At 41.7% G+C, this 18,297-nt stretch overlaps 1 protein-coding gene and 1 pseudogene across 5 annotated transcripts; one reads left to right on the forward strand and one right to left on the reverse strand.

The window, feature by feature from the left end:
- The first annotated feature begins 7,189 nt into the window (after window positions 1–7,189).
- On the forward strand, window positions 7,190–11,081 carry LOC110497237 (RCC1 domain-containing protein 1). 5 transcript variants are annotated; one of them, XM_021573261.2, is made up of 9 exons: window positions 8,403–8,736; window positions 8,877–8,933; window positions 9,058–9,267; window positions 9,451–9,616; window positions 9,810–9,931; window positions 10,036–10,134; window positions 10,341–10,487; window positions 10,566–10,595; window positions 10,785–11,081. In XM_021573261.2, the coding sequence occupies exons 1-9, from the start codon at window positions 8,511–8,513 to the stop codon at window positions 11,000–11,002; spliced, it is 1,275 nt and encodes a 424-aa protein (XP_021428936.2). In that variant the 5' UTR covers window positions 8,403–8,510; the 3' UTR covers window positions 11,003–11,081. The 5 variants fall into 5 exon arrangements, with proteins under 5 accessions (XP_021428945.2, XP_021428923.2, XP_021428936.2 ...); XM_036956465.1 differs by having other exon boundaries at window positions 8,404–8,736; window positions 9,810–9,877; XM_021573270.2 differs by lacking the exons at window positions 8,403–8,736; window positions 8,877–8,933 and adding an exon at window positions 7,190–7,736.
- Window positions 11,082–11,233: 152 nt separating this feature from the next.
- Window positions 11,234–15,217, reverse strand: LOC110497262 (annotated as a pseudogene).
- Between the last annotated feature and the right edge of the window lie 3,080 nt (window positions 15,218–18,297).

Consider the following 18,297-nt stretch of genomic DNA (forward strand, 5'->3'; position numbering starts at 1 on the left):
ACCCATGTAAGTGTGTGAGCGTGTGCTGTAGGGGTTTTTCAGTGGTCATTCAGTCTGCCCTCTGTGTCCTTGCTGCAGTGGGATGTCTACTGTAGTATTTGTATTGTTTTTATTAAGGATGCCCATTAGCTGCTGACAAGGCCGCAACATTAAGTCCACTATTATGTAGAAAATATTTTTAAAAATAAAGAAAAACCCTTTAATGAGTAGGTGTGTCCAAACCTTTGAATTGTACTGTATACAGTCGTGGCAAAAGTTTTGAATGACACAAATATTAATTTTCACAAAGTCTGCTGCCTCAGTTTGTATGATGGCAATTTGCATATACTCCAGAATGTTATGAAGAGAGATCAGCTGAATTGCAATTAATTGCAAAGTCCCTCTTTGCCAGGCAAATGAACTGAATCCCCAAAAAACATTTCCACTGCATTTCAGCCCTGCCACAAAAAGACCAGCTCCCATCATGTCAGTGATTCTCTCATTGAGACAGGTGTGAGTGTTGACGAGGACAAGGCTGGAGATCACTCTGTCATGCTGGTTGAGTTCGAATAACAGACTGGAAGCTTCAAAAGGAGGGTGGTGCTTGGAATCATTGTTCTTCCTCTGTCAACCATGGAATAAATGGGACATTTTCAGCTTCCAGGAATTGTCGACAGATCCTTGCCACATGGGGCCGTGCATTATCATGCTGAAACATGAGGTGAATGGCACAACAATGGGCCTCAGGATCTCATCACGGTATCCTTGTGCATTCAAATTGGCATCGATAAAATGCAATTGTGTTAATTGTCCGTAGCTTATGCTATCTCCCATCTGCCTGATACAGTTGAAACCGGGATTCATCCGTGAAGAGCACACTTCTCCAGCATGCCAGTGGCCATCGAAGGTGAGCATTTGCCCACTGAAGTCGGTTACAACGACAAACTGCAGTCAGGTCAAGACCCTGGTGAGGACGACGAGCAGGCAGATGAGCTTCCCTGAGAGTTTCTGACAGTTTGTGCAGAAAATCTTCAGTTGTACAAATCCAATGTCATTAGCAGTCCAGGTGACTGGTCTCAGACGATGCTGCAGGTGAAGAAGCCGGATGTGGAGGTCCTGGGCTGTCTTGGTTACACATGGTCTGTGGTTGTGAGGCGGCTTATAGTAGAGAAATTAACATTCAATTGTCTTGCAACAGCTCAGGTGGACATTCCTGCAGTTATCTTGCCAATTGCACGCTCCCTCAAAACTTGAGACATCTGTAGCATTGTGTTGTGTGACAAAACTGCACATTTTAGTGGCCTTTTTCCCCCAGCACAAGGTGCACCTGTGTTATAATGCGGTTTAATCTGCTTCCAAATATGCCACAGCTAATGGATTATCTTGACAAAGTAAAAATGCTCACTAACAGGGATGTAAACAAATGTGTTCACAACATTTTTAAGAAATAATCTTTTTGTGCATATAGAACATTTATTTTATTTCAGCTCATGAAACAGGTTGCATTTATATTTTCGTTCAGTGTAGTTTTTCCAAAAGTGTCTAATCTGATTACAATATTTTGATGATAAACTGATCATGTATTCCCCAACCCTGCCCTTTAGGGATCCATCTCAATTTCGCTTAACTTTCTCCTTGGTCTAGTTCTGGTTTGAGTCCCCTTTTTTGTTGTAGTTTTCCTCCACGTGTAGTCTCCTGCTTGACTGTCTGAATAATTTAGTATTTTGTCACCCGTAAATACCCTCCTCTTTGTGAGATAAAGGGGAGAAATCTCTCTGCCAGTCATTTCTGCCTCCCGAAAGAGTGAACTCAAAAACACTTGAGCCAGTGCAGCCCATAGCTGCTGGGGTCCTTTGGCCTGGCTGGCTGGCCACAGAGATTGTCTGTGTCTGTCCTCACCCTCAGTGTGGATGACCAATACAACTGGCTGATACCCGGGGCACATCTGGGTCCTCATTTACAAAACACATTCAGTTGTGTAAATCACAAAAACTTTACATTTAAATAAATTGAGCATTTTCATGTCAAGTTCAATGTATTGAAATATAAAATCGCAGCTTGGTGAGTATTTAAAACCTCTGTAGGACTGAGACAAACAGCATGGCTCACCACTGATGTTTGTGCTTGTCCCACAAACTAACTTAGTGCTGCCCCCTTCAACAAGTTTGACAAACTAGAGATCAGTTGCTAAAAAAAAAAAGTTAATTAAAAAAGGTGTTAACATAAAGGGTTAGTGATAAGAGACAAATATACACCAAGTATCATATTTGATCTTTATTCTGACTCCACCGCGTCTGCATTTTTCTATGCATCTTTTTTTAAACACACGTCCAGGAAGAAACAAACAAAAGAGAACAAAGACATTTGTCCTTCATAAACTCCATCTTAAAAAAAGTCCTACAACAAATATCACATACAAAAGACAAGTCTACAGAGGAACTCAGACACAGAGACAGTAGGTGAGCGGGAAGAAAGGGACAATAGGGGGGAGTGCCGTATTAGGAACAGGGGTAGTGTTATGACATATAGCTAGAGGGAAAATGCAATCTGAAAAGACAGTATGGAAGTGCTGATGATGAAAAGCGATGCAGGCTACATTGGTAGTCTGGTGGTCCAGTCTGTTGGTACGTACAACCAACTCCTCTCTGTTTCTTTGTTCTCATACCAAAAGATAGTATGACATCAATAGAGGAGTTGGCTACAGCACATCCGCTGTATGGGGCCAGGCTAGTGCCTGAGCATTGTAGAATGAAATGTTGGACTGTAGATACATGTGTTCTGAGTGAGGAGTGTTAAACAGAACACAGCAGGGTGAAAAAATATTTGGATAGTAGGATGGTCTAAGAGATGGTAGAGGAGAAACATATAGTGAGAAATGGCAAAGATAACTGATAAACAGGGCATCTGCCATTACTGATGTATGCTACTGATGTTTAGCCTTCCACACCAACACCAAAGGCAGAAATGAATCATAGACAGGTACCTTAACCCCACCAAGATCAAGGCTATAGAGATGTTTTGTGATGAAAGCTGATAAAGTTTTTTACCATGTTTGCGCCAGTAAACTCGCTGTCAAAGTCAGACTTGAAGAATCCGTTTGTTCGTTCAACGGACCATTTCTCCACATCATCATGAAGGGAAGGTTGAACCACGATCCTGCCTTTAAAAACAGGGTCTCCATGCCTGGCTTTGAAAGCCAGATCCTCCAACCCCACTACACAGACTCACTAATGATGATGATTAGCAGTACAGTGCTATGAACAGATACCTTGTCCCTGATACTGCACTCCGGATCTTAATACTCCTCTGGCATACTGTTTCTTCACAGATGTTTCCACATCAATATACATACCAATGTGTCATATGTTAAATAAGAGGTATCGTCATCATAGTAGTTTCTTATACTGCATACAGTATAGTACACACCACCATTCGTCCATCGATTGGCGTACACACACAAAGAACAGGAGCACAGGAATGGCTTTAGGAGCATTTAAATACAAACGTAACTTAAATTCCAACACAGCCAACTCATCGGGACATGATAGCTTTGAGAGGCTCACGTAACAATAGTTTCAAAGTCTTCAGACCATCTACAAGCAAGGGGGGATTGAAAGGATAGCAGGCCGTACAGTCATGCAATAGGGAGATAATGATGACTAAAAACAAAAAAGTAGCATGGGGATTGATTGGTATTTCCTTAGAGAGAGACCTAATCCCCAGCCAGGTAGTGACTAGAGTGACTCACTCTGCTTGACATACAGTATCTTACAGAGCCATAGCCTCAGAACTAGGAAAATCGAAAATGTTCGACTTGCTAATTGGTTGAAAGCGGCACATGTATAACTACAACCAGTTTCCTAGCTTTGACTAGCACGTGAACGTGGCAAAAATAAAGCATTTACAAATTGCACTCGGTCGCCATGTCATTCCAAGGTCCTTATACATGTGATTGTTACATTCATTAGTTAGTCTAGGATGGGATTTTTTTTTTTAAAGAAAACAAATATAGTTCATTTAAAAACTGAAAGAAAATTGTTTCCACTAACTTGACATTGCAATGCAAAGGCAGAAGACCACCAGTATCTGTTCTGTGATAAAGACATCACCTTTATTATCACAAGCACAAAAACTAAATCACCAAAGGTTTCTGGTTCTCTGAGAAAGATTGGAGACAGCCACTGTGTTTCTGACAGCCATCTGCCCCCTGCAGTTATAGTCTAGTCATGGTGGACACCTGCTCTTCCAAGCTGACTTTACAGTTCAGGGTGTGTGTGGTGTAGTGTAGTGTGGTGCAGAGAGATTTAGTGTAGAGTGGTGTAGTGTACTGTGTGTTGTAGACACAGGTTGGACCAGGAAGCCCCAGCTTGGCCACCCCTATGTTCACTGGGAGGCAATCTTCCTATAGACTAGAACTGAACAGACAAAACCAGGTGGGACCAAGCCTGCCCTGGGTGTGTCTGGTCTGATGTGTTTATCTGAGCTTGGCTAGCGTAGTTTGAGCCTGAAGGCTGAGATCTCCATGGGCTCCAGGCTGATGGAGGAGTCATTGGCCAGAGGGGGGCTGGAGTACATCAGGGACAGAGACACAGGCTGCAGCAGTTGGAGGTCCAGGTTACGGAACAGAGAAGACACACCCAGCTGGAGGAACAGACAAGGAGAGAGAGCGAGAGATGGATACAGTTTGTGAAAGAGAGGTAGAAAGAGTGTGTATGAGAGAACAATTTGTCCAGTCACTCCTCATGTCTAACACAGAGAATAATCTTTCCAGACTGCTAGAATGACTCCCACTGCAGTGCTGTACGAGTCTGTGCAACACACTGTACTATCGCCCCAGTTGTATCTGTGGTGATCCATGTGTGTGCGCGTTGTTGAGGACCACTGACCTGTCCCTCGGAAGTGGTACAGTTGAATCCAGGGTCGGGGGTCTCCAGGTCACAGTCCAGACCCTTCCGATGCAGGATGAGGGCCATGTAGGGAGACGGGGAGTGGGAGTCCTGCTACAAGTCACACAAACATATTAGCATCAATGGTTAGTACACAGAACCCTACATGTATTAAATCTTCCAGTATATTGACGTTCCACAAACAGGACAATTACTTCTTCACTTCTAGTTACCTGGTGCTGGACGCTGCGCAGGTTGAGCATGTAGAAGTCACAGGGCAGGGCCCCCGTAAGGGGGGCAAAGGTGTGCAAGGAAGGGATGCCACGCTTCTTGGGCAGCACGGGCAGCGCCAGCACCTCGTGGTTGAGGATGGCCGAGGTCATGTGACTAAGTAGGGAGGGGAAGCTGGTTGGTCTGCTGTCCACCACCTGGGAGGCAGGAAGACAGGTTTCAACACAGGTCAAATCTGATAACTAACCCCCATCCCACCCTGATTAGCTTCAACAGTCAACACAGCAGGGAAACTGCAGGGCTGAAAACAATTATTTGCATTTTAAGCACATTCTTGCAATGCTGCTACGGCAGGCTTTATAGGGTACAGGGCAGCTAAACACAGGTTAAACTAGAAGGTAAGAACAGCTATAACAGATTATATAGACAGACGGCCACGGCTGGGTATCTAGTGACCTCGCTGTTGCCATGGCAACTTTACCTCGAGCTCCACCTCTCAGGGCGAAGGAGACAAGAGAGTGAAACATGGAGAGTTTGGCAAAGAAGCCATCATGCTGAGTGCAATGGAGAAGGAGACCGAGAGAGATGACAAAAATAAATGGAGGGGAGTGACAAATAAAGAACGGAGACATGGGTTAAAGAGCGCAGCATGAGAGACCTACAGTACTCATTCAAGGGTTTTTCTTTGTTTTTTACTGTTTTCTACATTGTAGAATAATAGTGAAGACATCAAAACTATATTTGAGATTCTTCAAAGTAGCCACCCTTTGCCTTGATGACAGCTTTGCACACACTTGGCATTCTCTCAAACAGCTTCACCTGGAATGCTTTTCCAATAGTCTTGAAGGAGTCCCACATATGCTGAGCACTTGTGGGCTGCTTTTCCTTCACTATGTGGCCCAATTCATCCCAAACCATCTCAATTGGGTTGAGGTTCGGTGATTGTGGAGGCCAGGTCATCTGACGCAGCACTCCATCTTGGTCAAATAGCCCTTACACAGCCTGGAGGTGGGTTGGATCATTGTACTACTTTGAAGAATCTAAAATCTAAAATAAATATTGATTTGTTTAACACTTTTTTGGTTACTACATGATGTCATGTGTGTTATTTCAGTTTTGATGTCTTCACTCTTATTATACAATGTAGAAAATAGTACAAATAAAGAAAAACCCTTGAATGAGTATGTGTGTCCAAACTTTTGACTGGTACTGTATCTATTTTTTTATTTGCATGTTTAGCTCACATCATTTAAAAGTATGCATTAAGGTGTCTTTAATATAATAAATGTGTCAAAAACGAATGTAGACATTAATACATGCATTTATATAGCTTCCAAAATTAATATATATTTTTTTTACAATTGAGGAGTACCAAGTTGGCGGTAGCTTCAATACCACGCAGTCATCAGTCAGTCATCCAATGTTTATACTTATTATTGGTTGACACATCTTGCTTTGAAATTAATTTCCATCACTGGAGGTTGGTGGCACCTTATTTGGGGAGGATGGGCCCGTAGTAATGGCAGGAACATAATAAGTGGAATGGTATCAAAGAGGTTTCCATGTGTTTGATGTAATTCCATTCACTCAGTTCCCTCCCCTTAGCAGCCTCCTGTGATTTCCATAATCCAGAAATTGCACATAAATATTTAAGGCTAGATGCAGTCTTTGGTGATGAAATTATTTAGATACAATGGATCAGCTTTTAATGAAATCACTCAGATGTATTAACATTGCAAGTTTTTCTGTCAGACAGCCTTCTAAACTCTTGGTGTTTTTGGTTTACAAACAATAACTGAGACATTGGAAATCTAGTGGAAATAGGAAAGGGAAGAAAAAATTATCCATATTATCAGAAGGTTCAAGTCAATCATTTCTGTTTCTCTGTGCATTATAGAACAACATAAATAATATGTTGGAAACATTAAACACTTGTAGAAATTGTCAGGGAATGCAAAGGAAATGCATGACGGGAAAAATGTCAGCAAGATAAAGGAATAGCATCAGCAATCCAGTGTTAATATATGTAATTAGTTTCAACTCGTCGGACAACTGCACAGCATGCATTCAATACGCTGATCTGACCTCCCACAATCGAACGGATCAAATTCTCTCACACCCATCTCCAACATCGTATGGAGCTGGAGGCAAGAGAGGAAAATGACCAGGAAGATGCTCTACAAATGTCGGCGCGTTTCCGAGGTGAGCAGGACGACTATGGGGTTACGTCCGGATGCCACCAGGCTGCAAGCAAAGTCGTGAGAATAGGAATATTGGGCCAGGGACACAAACATGTGGATTTCTGAGGAATGGAGGGAACAAATAGAAAGAAGAGGTCGAAGAGAATGAGGAAAACAGAGGTTTGGATTTGAATTTGAGGAAGATGGGGTGTTGAATAAGACTGGTGTCAAGTGCAAACAGAGTGGGCTGTGCGCCAGCCCAAATTCTGGAGGTGAAATGGAAGTGAATGAGGGCGAGTTAAGTGAGGTGGAAATTGTCTTGAAGAACTCGAAACATGAGCCTGGCATCAATGGACATGATAAAGAAGAATCTGGTCCAGTAGGAGTGACATTTTTGTAGAAAGGGGATCCTTACTTTTTAGCGGATCCATTATTGGTTTCTGGGTGGATGAGAAAGGAGGTGGGTGCATTTGAATCAGTGAAGGTAACCTGTCGTGAACTTGTGATATTTGTTTGTATTTATTATGACCAGAGGGAGTGGACGCTCTATGTCACACTACTTGGGTTAAGATCTGTACCATTGAAAGGAATAATTTAGAGTTAAGTGTGAAGTTAAAGATTCCTGGTGTTTGGTTTGTGATGCCTGCTGTTTGGTGCAACCCAGACCGGTGGGGAGCGCTGTGAAACAGTCACTGTAATCTACCCTGCCGCACGAGCATGCTTTTGCGGCACAGTCGATAGTGCGCCGGACCTCGGGCTAGAAGTTTGAGGGTTCGAGACCTGCTCCCTGCTATTTCATTACAATATATATATATATATATATATATATATATATATATATATATATATCCTAATGGATTTATTTTGTAGTCCAGTTGAGGGCGGTAATGCAGCATATTGGATGCCAAAGGGTAAAGTGTACAAAACGTAGTCCACTCTGTTCAAAACAGATTCTTATTCTTATTTTGGGAACAGAAAATTCAATTGAGATCAAATGTTTAATCAATGAGAATTTGCAGAATGTCAGCCAAAACCCATGTCGTTTCATCTTCTCCCACTGCCGGCCAGAGGGTTTCCTTTCACTACCATATTTGGTAATGACTGGAAACGCAAAGCGGATGCTTCACATTTATACATCCGGTTGAAGTATCTGTCTCGTTGTTCTATCTGTAGCACTGATCGCAACGTTGTACGGATTGTTTTGTTTACGCTACCGCGAAACGCAGAGTTGCTGATGAATTGGTTTGGATTTGGCTTCAACGGCTTTGGGCAAATACGAACGAATGAAAAATTGACGGATGGGGAAAGTGCCGGAGATGCCAACGTGACATATCCAATCTCTATTGATATTGTTTGTCGGAATTTGGAAGAGGAGCCTGTCCAAATCTGTCAACATAATAGCAATGTTGATACGCAGATCAGGACAAGTTGGAGTCGAAGAGCAGCTCTGCATTCAAATAGTGAGTAGAGTACTCAACTCGATCATCCCTTACAAAAGGAGATTGCAGTCAGAGCTTAGTATAACTGCAGTATGCTGCCAAATTCTGCGTCCAAAATACCCGTCGACTGCAGTTTCAAAACTGCTATATTTTTTTGAAAGGGCTGCCTTCTCGTGATAATAACTGGCAGACCGCTCAACCAGAGACCGCAGTGAAAGGTTGATAACTGCATGAACCAGTTTCCAGTGTATCAATTAAGTTGCAACCATGTACCTCAATTCATAAACCTACATGGACTGTTTCAAAGTTTCCCCTTAACTGTATCATTTGTTTACGTTTCAGGTGATGGAAGGCTGTGTTTGGCAGGTTTTGGAGTAGGGACCCCCAGTCAGAAAGGATGTGGCGGCTGTGTAGAGGAAAGCCGAGGGTGCCAGGATGCACATATCAGCGAGGGATATCTGGCCCTGTCTTTCACAGACAGAGTAGAGTGCTGGAACTCTGAGCGAAATGAGAAGAAACCAGGGTGGAGTATGGTGATTCCAGATAATACTGGTATTGATTCATAGTGACTGGCGCTGTAGCATAGTTGGTACCACCCACAACCCCTAGAATTAAGTAAATATGGTTATTTCCCCCACTCAGGTCCATGTACAGGTGTGTGGCAAATATATTGAAGCTCTAATCAATAGTTGCATTTCAATAATGTTGTAATCATAATGCATTCTTGTTTTGTAGGGCCCTCACTAGCATTCCCATTAGTTCCAGGAGGGTACATAGCTTCCAATCCTCCCTTTTACCGCCCACTTTCCCCACAACTACTGGCTGTTAGCCTGGCACTAGGCACAGAGCACGCAGTCCTCCTCACTGCATCTGGAGACATCTACACCTGGGGCTCAGGCAGGTGAAGACAACAAATGTCATGTTTCGTAATGGAATTAACAAATCCTGTACAACAGTTTAATCAATAGGCATTTTTCAGCACACCTTTCATAGGTTACTGATGACTATTTTGGGTACATCAGACATGGCGGAATGAACGACAGCATAGGATCTGTATTAAATGTTCTGAAAACCTTGCTTCCTTGTGTTGGCAGCCATGGGCAGCTGGGACATGGGGACCTGAGCCCGCAGGAGGAGCCCAGAGCAATGGAGGCACTAATGGGTATGTCCATGAGCACTGTGGCCGCCGGGGGTTGGCACTCTGTCTGCACCAGTGGTAAGAGGGACTGACTGGGATGGAACTTACAAAAGAATGATAAAGTAGAGTGATTGCATTACATTACATTATTCAGTCAATGTGATCACTAGTCTGGTCCACAGCTGGGGGAGACCTGTACGTGTGGGGCTGGAATGAGAGTGGCCAGGTGGGACTGCCATCACGAGCCCTAAGAGGAGAGCAGCAGAAGAGCCAGGACACAGGTCTGCCTGTCTGAAATCTGTGTTATATTTTGGGAGGGCAGACCCACCAGCTCAGCTCATTTTAAAATTCAGTGTTCATACAGGCAAATGGATGATACTTATAGACCCTCTAATTGGCTGCGTTGCAAAACACCTACATTGAGGTTCTGGACTGGTGTAGATAGACAACATATAAATATGTTATATCTGAACTGCTGTATGTTTAGGTGGTGCCAGCACATGTAAAGATGAAGAGGAGAGCTACGACGACGTGTTCATATCAATACAGGCCTTCCCAGCCCTGGTGGATGTTACTCAGTCATGCGAGGTCAGCAAGATCAGCTGTGGGTCGCGTCACACTGCGGCAGTCACAAGTAAGAGCCCTTCACACAAGCTGCCTCAAACTACTAATTTAGAGAGATGACTGAGTATTTTGTCTATTTATTTTACAGGTACAGGTGATCTCTACACTTGGGGCTGGGGTAAGCTTTAAAATGTGAAATATTCTAGTCTACTGGGGCAAGCTTTAAATGTCAAATATTGTAGTCTACGTGGCTTTGAGTAGGCCTGTGTATTGAATAAATAGCCGTTATGTATTTCACCCAGGAATTCATATCAATTAATGGATAGACATGGCCTTTTCTCAAGCTTCACATTTGCCACCGTTTCAGGTGAATACGGCCAGCTGGGACAGGGGACTGAGAACAGTTCAGACGAGCCAAGAAGGGTAGAGTTTTTCAAGGACCAGGGGCTGCGTGTGGTGGATGTAGTGTGTGGACCATGGAACACTTTTGTTTCTGCTATCAAAGAGGACCCCTCTCTCCATCCTGACACAAATATCATTAATCCTCTAACCAAGAACGACATAGAATGGAAAAACTGCCTGTAGGAGTTGAGCACTAAGGACAGTGCACAGATTGATTGACTAGCTGCTTGTTTCAGACAAATAAAGTAAAGTCAGTGACTAAGACTTGATTACTTTTATTCTAGCTCTTTATAGATTTTAAAAAGTTTCCGTTAAGAGAGCACTGACATGATGTAGAAATACATTTTCAAACAGAAAATATTAATCTACCTATAATTTAGGTTGTGGATCAGACTTTCCCCCCCGGAAAAATTATTCTCTACTTTACGCACACTCTGTACTACTCAGAACAGGCTACTCTGGCTAATGGAGCTTGTTTAATAAAGTTTGATCAAAGCTGATTCAATGTCTGCAAGATCACAATGATGGTATTCTACAAAACAGAACCGAATATAATAGTATGACATTACTGTCAGACAACAAAATAATCCATGTGGCCACTTGGCAAAAACACAGCCTAAACTATGCTACAGTTTAACATCTGCTCTAAAATTTGCTCACTAGCCCATAATTCAAAACAACAATAACACGAAGATCTAAATGCATATCCCATGAAGCTGATGAGATCAAATGGTTGGTATGCAGATGCTGCATGGATGTTTAACCGGTAAAAACTTGAATTATCAGAGCTCGCCAGCGTGTAGTCCTAAAACCCAGAATTAGTTACCTTTGGTTTGTTCAGCCATCCCTATGTGAAAAATTAATGGGGAAAGAATAGGGTTTTGGAATAAATGCAGAAAATAAGGTCTGAGGTTAACACAGGCTGAGGAGATCTTATGTTTTGTTATATCGGATAATACCAGTCAGTTAACATGACCTTTATGAATTAAGCCTTTGTGCTATGCTTTTTTTGTTGTTGATTATATGAATTCTTCAAAATTCAAGAAAGTGATGTTAGCTGATGAAGATTCTCAGAATCAAAAAAATCTCACTCCGTATAATTTAAGGCAAAATCTCAAAGTTATTGGTATTACAATGAAAAAAATAGAAGAGGTCCTCTTAGTATGAATAGAACAGAATCCAAAGCATCCATATCCTGGTGTGTTATTCGTAGACTTCACAGCACAATCTCAAAAGAACTGAAGAAAAATGTGGAATATTAGAGGGGGGTAGTACATAGTTAAAATGTAGCGATTATGGAGAGATATTCTAATCAGATTTCAACTCACCTGACGAAATCTGGTGACCTGGAGATAACATGTTGGAACTCTGACAGATTTACTGTCCCATCTTTGTCTATATCTGACTCTTCAAGAATCTGTCAAATTGAAAAGTAAATAAGTAGTTGATTTACCCTTGGATATTGCAGACGGAGACTTGAAATCATATAAAGCAGACCTGACTATATCATACACAGGTCTTCCTTGAGGTAGGCTGACATTGGGAAGGACCAATAGTGGCCTTAATCTGTAAACTTACATTGCTGATGAGCTGCCTCATCTCTTCAGGTGTAAGCCTTGTGTCTTCAGTCTCACCAGTCAAACAGTTCACCAGCTTCTCCAGGTCCCCACCATCCAGAGTGCCATCGTCATCAAAGTCTGAACAGACAAAACAATTCCCATTTTGTTTTCACCAGCCACCCACACACTGCCAGACATCATGAATACATGACATACCCCATGTGTACCCCATGAATTCCCAACAATTGTATTACCAAAAATGCGGAATGCATAGTGGGACTTGATTTCCAGTGTAGCTGAATCGCTGAAGGCACTCAAGAGATCAAGAAAGTCCTCAAAGGTGAGACTTCCATCTTTCATATCAGATGTTGAGAATACATGGCAGACAGATCCTTTTCCTGAAAGGGTTGGACTAAAGGGTGGGGACAGAACATAAACATTAGGGACCAAAGGAAATCCAACATGTTACAATGATTTGTAACAACATTCAAGTATTAGTAATGGAGTAGAATTTCAATTGCAATCTTGTCACCTTGAGTTCTGGCAGTGAAAGGACTTTCTCCATGGGCACACTGGTGAGGTTTCTGTCCTCTTTGGAGAGGAGTTCACAGAATCGCTTGTGTGCCCTACAGAAAGGACGCATCAAACAAACTCAGCTCTGCCTGTATGGATGTTGATTGTTCATCAAGTCCCTTTCGCAATAAATCTAAAATGACAAACCATTCCAACCTAGTTCAAACAATCCATCTTGCCGGTCAAATTTATTTGTAAATTAGGACTTTAGCCCTTCAGTTGACAAGGACGTTAAGCTCTGGCAAAAATGGAGCCTATGTATTTATATACTGTATTTGTATCAAATATGATATTGAAAACAACAGTATCAGTCAATTGAAATGATCATGAATAAAGCTAGTTACTTACAACAGAATTTCTTGTTTTGTAAGAAATGTCAGCTCCTGGAAGGGAAGTGTTAATACATTATTTTCTAATACTACACACGCATTCCATATTTTTACCACAACTTCTTGCTTTTATCAGTCACTTGCAATGTGCTCAACAAGTTGTCCTACTGGTTAGCTTGCTAACAGTCGTCAAAAGCTGAAAATGCACTCGCTAGTTAATATAGGCAATAATTCAAGCTGAGCCGCGACTCTTTTATGAGGGCAAAAAGTAACGATAAATAGCTAGCTGGCTAAAAACAACTTGGTTCGCTTTTAGGTAACGTTAGTTATTCCCTACCTAGTAACAATGGCCAACAACTTGTTGTGTACACTTTATTGGCTAGATATCTAATTCACGTTAAATATCTTTTGTCACCTGATATTCTGAGAGCAGATCCTTCCCTAATTGACTTGCTGTTGTCCCCATGTTTCCCTTCTTCTGTTTGTTAAGCTAGATAACTTCTGAGAACTTTCTGCTTCGATAACTTTCCAAAGGAGCCACTTCCCTTTCCGGAATTTACGTAATATTATTAAGTAGAAGTGCCACCTGCTATTCTGCGGCTGCCTGAGTCAATGGAACCCAGACCTGAGTTGTGTTCGAATACTCATAATAACCTTACTATTTGTGACGTGAATTGAGTATATAGTATGCTTATTGGTCATAGTATGGATATAGTTAGTATGCCAAAAGTTCCCGGATGACGTACGAAATTCGCCAAAATACGAAAGTTGTGTTCGAATACCCATACTAACATACTGTATACTACATACTTAATGAGCATACTATATACTATTAGTTAATTTTAGTATAATGTAAACGAATGGTATCTGTAGCGACCCGCACAGACAGCTGTGTGTTATGTGTTAGGCTAGTAGGTGGTTGTGTTGTACTTACCAGTACCCAGTGTTCGCGGGACATGCCAATCAACCTGCTATCTGCCAATCACAGGAATGCCTGGAATGTTCTGATGCCGGTCATCCTGGCGGTTGGCGGAGTGGCGTGGAGGGGGGTTGGGCAGGGGGATGGAGCATTGGAAGTTAAGACCAGGTTTAGCCTTTTTTCTCTCTCTTCACAAGAGAAGGTCATGATTGGCTTGTGGGTTATCTTTCATTTATTTGGCGTGGGCTACGGCCAAACAGTAGCCTGTGTAAAGTTGGTTTAATAAACCGTCAATTCGTAAACTCAAACCTCTGTCTGGACAATTGTTCCTTTATGATCTAGTCAGGTCATTACAGTATCCTTTCAGTTGAGCTTACTAGCTCTTCATCTGTCTACTGGAAGTTGATGATGTTGCTATGCAACCTCTTGCTAGGAGTATGGTTGATTTGAGCGTTCTGACCTTACAATCGCAGTCAAGCACCCAAGCTAATGCCATTCTTCAGGAAATGGGTGTGGCTTCATAACTTTTCAGATTTGAAGAAAATGGCAGAAAATATGCAGCCGAAGTCAGGCGAGAGTAGATACAAATGAATTGCTTTAACTAATTATGACAAATGTTAAGAACATTTTGAAAAGTGTAATAAAGTAATGCCTTTTCAAATAAATTACGTTGACTGACAATTTGTTTGCTACGCTATCCTTACAAACTGCATAGCATTACAGCAATATATACCATATGTTAGCTAGTTACCTAACGTTAGTTGGCTACTAATACATCAAACTTGCCAGGCAGTATATTAACTAACTACCCAACGTTTATTGACATGATTATTTATGTAATGTTGGATCCTGTTTTACATTATATCCATTACCATATATATGATTTAATATTATCTGCTGTTGGCTTGTGTGGATGTATGTATGTGTTATGCAACATAGCTGACTTGAAACATTGTTAACAGTTACAGGGCCATGGGCCTTTCTCGTGATGGAAAAATACAGAGTAGCATGGGGTTGCAGAACAAGTGGTCTTTTGTTAACAGGAGCCAGGTGCGAGATAACGGTATGGAGCATGAGCGCATGGATGTTCTTCACAGCAACAGTTACATCTATCAACAGAAGCGCCAAGAGGCGGGGACCCGCCTGAGCGCCTGCAATAGGCTGAGCAAGTTTAAACCACGCCCAGTCTCTACTGTGATAGGCCAACAGACGGGTTGGAACTGTCTATCACAGTATAAAGAATACTGTTTACATACATCTTGTCAGTTCCCTGTTCTGCCCTGCGTGGTATTACAGTGAGCCCGTATATACAAAAGTTGCATTTGCCATTTATTACTTAGCTAATAAAAAATACATAGTATACAATCGGTGACTCATTGTTATATTTATCCTGATACCAGATTTGAATTTACGCAACTCTAACAGTAATTCTTAGCCAAATTGTATCGTCGTAAGATTCAATGGCTATCTACTCTGATTTCAGAGCATTCTCGCGCAGAATAACTCATGAATTTACAAACGCACAACACCCTTTGAATATGGCAGGTGTCAGTAAGCGTTGGCAAAATAAAGCAGAATTAAGTTGTTGCCCGCAGCACAGTTGCAGTCACCAACACCCTAGTAACATGAAAACAGCCTAACCAGCTCTGCTTGGGCAAGTAAAATGGTCAGAGTGAGATGTTCTCTCATTTCTTTCTGGAAGTAGCTTGCAAGCTAGCCAATGTTAGCCACTTAGCTTGGGTGCTTGACTGCCGTTGTGCGCTCTGAACATGCTGAATTTACAAACTGACAATTTGACAATGCTATGGATTTACAAATGCTCTGAGCGCACTCTGGCACTCCAGATTGAATTTATGAACACACCCCTTGTCCCGGACCCCTCTCACTTTATTCTTGACCCCTCTCAAGTTGTTTCAATTAAATTTAAGGGCTTTATTGGAATGGGAAACATATGTTTACATTGAAATAGACAATAAACAAAAGTGAGAGGAAAAATTAACAGTGAACACAAAAGTTCCAAAATAATAGACATTTCAGATGTCATATCTATATACAGTGTTGTAACAATGTACAAATTGTTAAAGTACAAAAGGGAAAATCAACATAAATATGGGTTGTATTTACAATGGTGTTTTGTTCTTCACTGGTTGCCTTTTTCTTGATGCAACAGGTCACAAATCTTGCTGCTGTGATTGCACACTGGTATTTCACCTAATAGATATGGGAGTTTCTCAAAATTGGATTTGTTTTTGAATTCTTTGTGGGTCTGTGTAATATGAGGGAAATATGTGTCTCTAATATGGTCATACATTTGACAGGAGGTCAGGAAGTGCTGTTCAGTTTCCACGTCATGTTGTGGGCAGTGTGGCTCATAGCCTGTCTTCTCTTGAGAGCCAGTCTGCCTTCGGCGGCCCCTCTCAATAGCAAGGCTATGCTCACTGAGTCTGTACATAGTCAAAATATTTCCTTAATTTTGGGTCAGTCACAGTGGTTTGGTATTCTGCCACTGTGTACTCTCTTTAGGGCCAAATAGCATTCTAGTTTGCTCTGTTTTTTGGTTAATTATTTCCAATGCGTGAAGTAATTATCTTTTTGTTTTCTCATGATTTGGTTGGGTGTAATTGTGTTGCTGTCCTGGGGCTCTGTGGGGTCTGTTTGTGTTTGTGATCAGAGCCCAGGACCAGCTTGTTTAGGGGGCTCTTCTCCAGGTTCATTTCTCTGTAGGTAATGGCTTTGTTATGGATGGCTTGGGAATCGCTTCCTTTTAGGTGGTTGTATAATTTGACGTCTCTTTTCAGGATTTTCATCATTAGTGGCTATCGGCCTAATTCTGCTCTGCATGCATTATTTGGTGTTTACGTTGTACACAGAGGATATTTTTGCAGAATTCTGCATGCAGAGTCTCAATTTGGTATTTGTCCCATTTTGTGAATTCTTGGTTGGTGAGCGCCCCAGACCTCATAACCATAAAGGGCAATTGGTTCTGTAACCGATTAAAGTATTTGTAGCCAGATCCTAACTGGTATGTCAAATTTTATGTTCCTTTTGATGAGACCTTCTTGACTTCTCTCTCAGATTGTTCACAGCTTTGTGGAAGTTACCTGTTGTGCTGATGTTTAGGCCGAGGTATGTATTGTATGTATTTTTGTGTACTCTAGGGCAACGGTGTCTAGATGGAAATGGTATTCGTGGTCCTGGCAAATTGACCTTTTTTGGAACACCATTATTTTTGTCTTACTGAGATTTATTGTCAGGCCCCAGGTCTGACAGAATCTGTGCAGAAGATCAAGGTGCTGCTGTAGGCCCTCTTGGTTGGGGACAGACACACCAGATCATCAGCAAACAGTAGACATTTGACTTCAGATTCTAGTAGGGTGAGGCCGGGTGCTGCAGACTCTTCTAGTGCCCTCGCCAATTTATTGATATATATGTTGAAGAGGGTGGACTTTAAGCTGTGTCCTTGTCTCAACCCCAGCTCTGTGGGAAGAAAGTTTTTTTTGTGCCAATTTTCACCACACACTTGTTGTTTGTGTACATGGATTTTATGATGTCGTATGTTTTTCCCCCAACACCACTTTCCATCCAATTGTATCGCATACCCTCATGCCAATTTGACATTTGCTCACTACATTTTTTTTCACTGAGGAAATGTATCGCATAATGTACGCATATCCCCTGGTACATATTGGGGTCAAATTTGTCTCCACTTTTGTGGATTGGGGTGATCAGTCCTTGGTTCCAAATATTGGGGAAGATGCTAGAGCTGAGGATGATGTTAGAGTTTAAGTTTAGCCAATTTGAATATGTGGTCTATATATTTTATCATTTAATTTAGAATGCCATCAACCCCACAGTCTTTTTTGGGTTGGAGGGTTTGTATTTTGTCCTGTAGAATCCAGTGGGTGCTGGTAGTCTTTAATAGTTGATTCTAACATTTGTATTTGATCACGTACAGTTGAATTCAGAAGTTTACATACACTTAGGTTGGAGTCATTAAATCTCATTTTTCAACCATCCCACAAATTTCTTGTTAACAAACTATAGTTTTGGCAAGTCGGTTAGGACATCTAATTTGTGAATTACACAAGTACATTTTCT

This window comes from Oncorhynchus mykiss, chromosome 2 (assembly GCF_013265735.2).
Source record: "Oncorhynchus mykiss isolate Arlee chromosome 2, USDA_OmykA_1.1, whole genome shotgun sequence".
NCBI classification, from domain to species: domain Eukaryota; kingdom Metazoa; phylum Chordata; class Actinopteri; order Salmoniformes; family Salmonidae; genus Oncorhynchus; species Oncorhynchus mykiss.

Coding starts and splice junctions, on each gene's coding strand:
- LOC110497237 (XM_021573261.2), top strand. CDS start 8,511: ATGAATTGGTTTGGATTTGGCTTCAACGGCTTTGGGCAAATACGAACG. Junction 8,934..9,057: donor ACCAGAGACCGCAGTGAAAG/GTTGATAACTGC, acceptor TTTACGTTTCAG/GTGATGGAAGGCTGTGTTTG. Junction 9,268..9,450: donor GGTGATTCCAGATAATACTG/GTATTGATTCAT, acceptor CTTGTTTTGTAG/GGCCCTCACTAGCATTCCCA.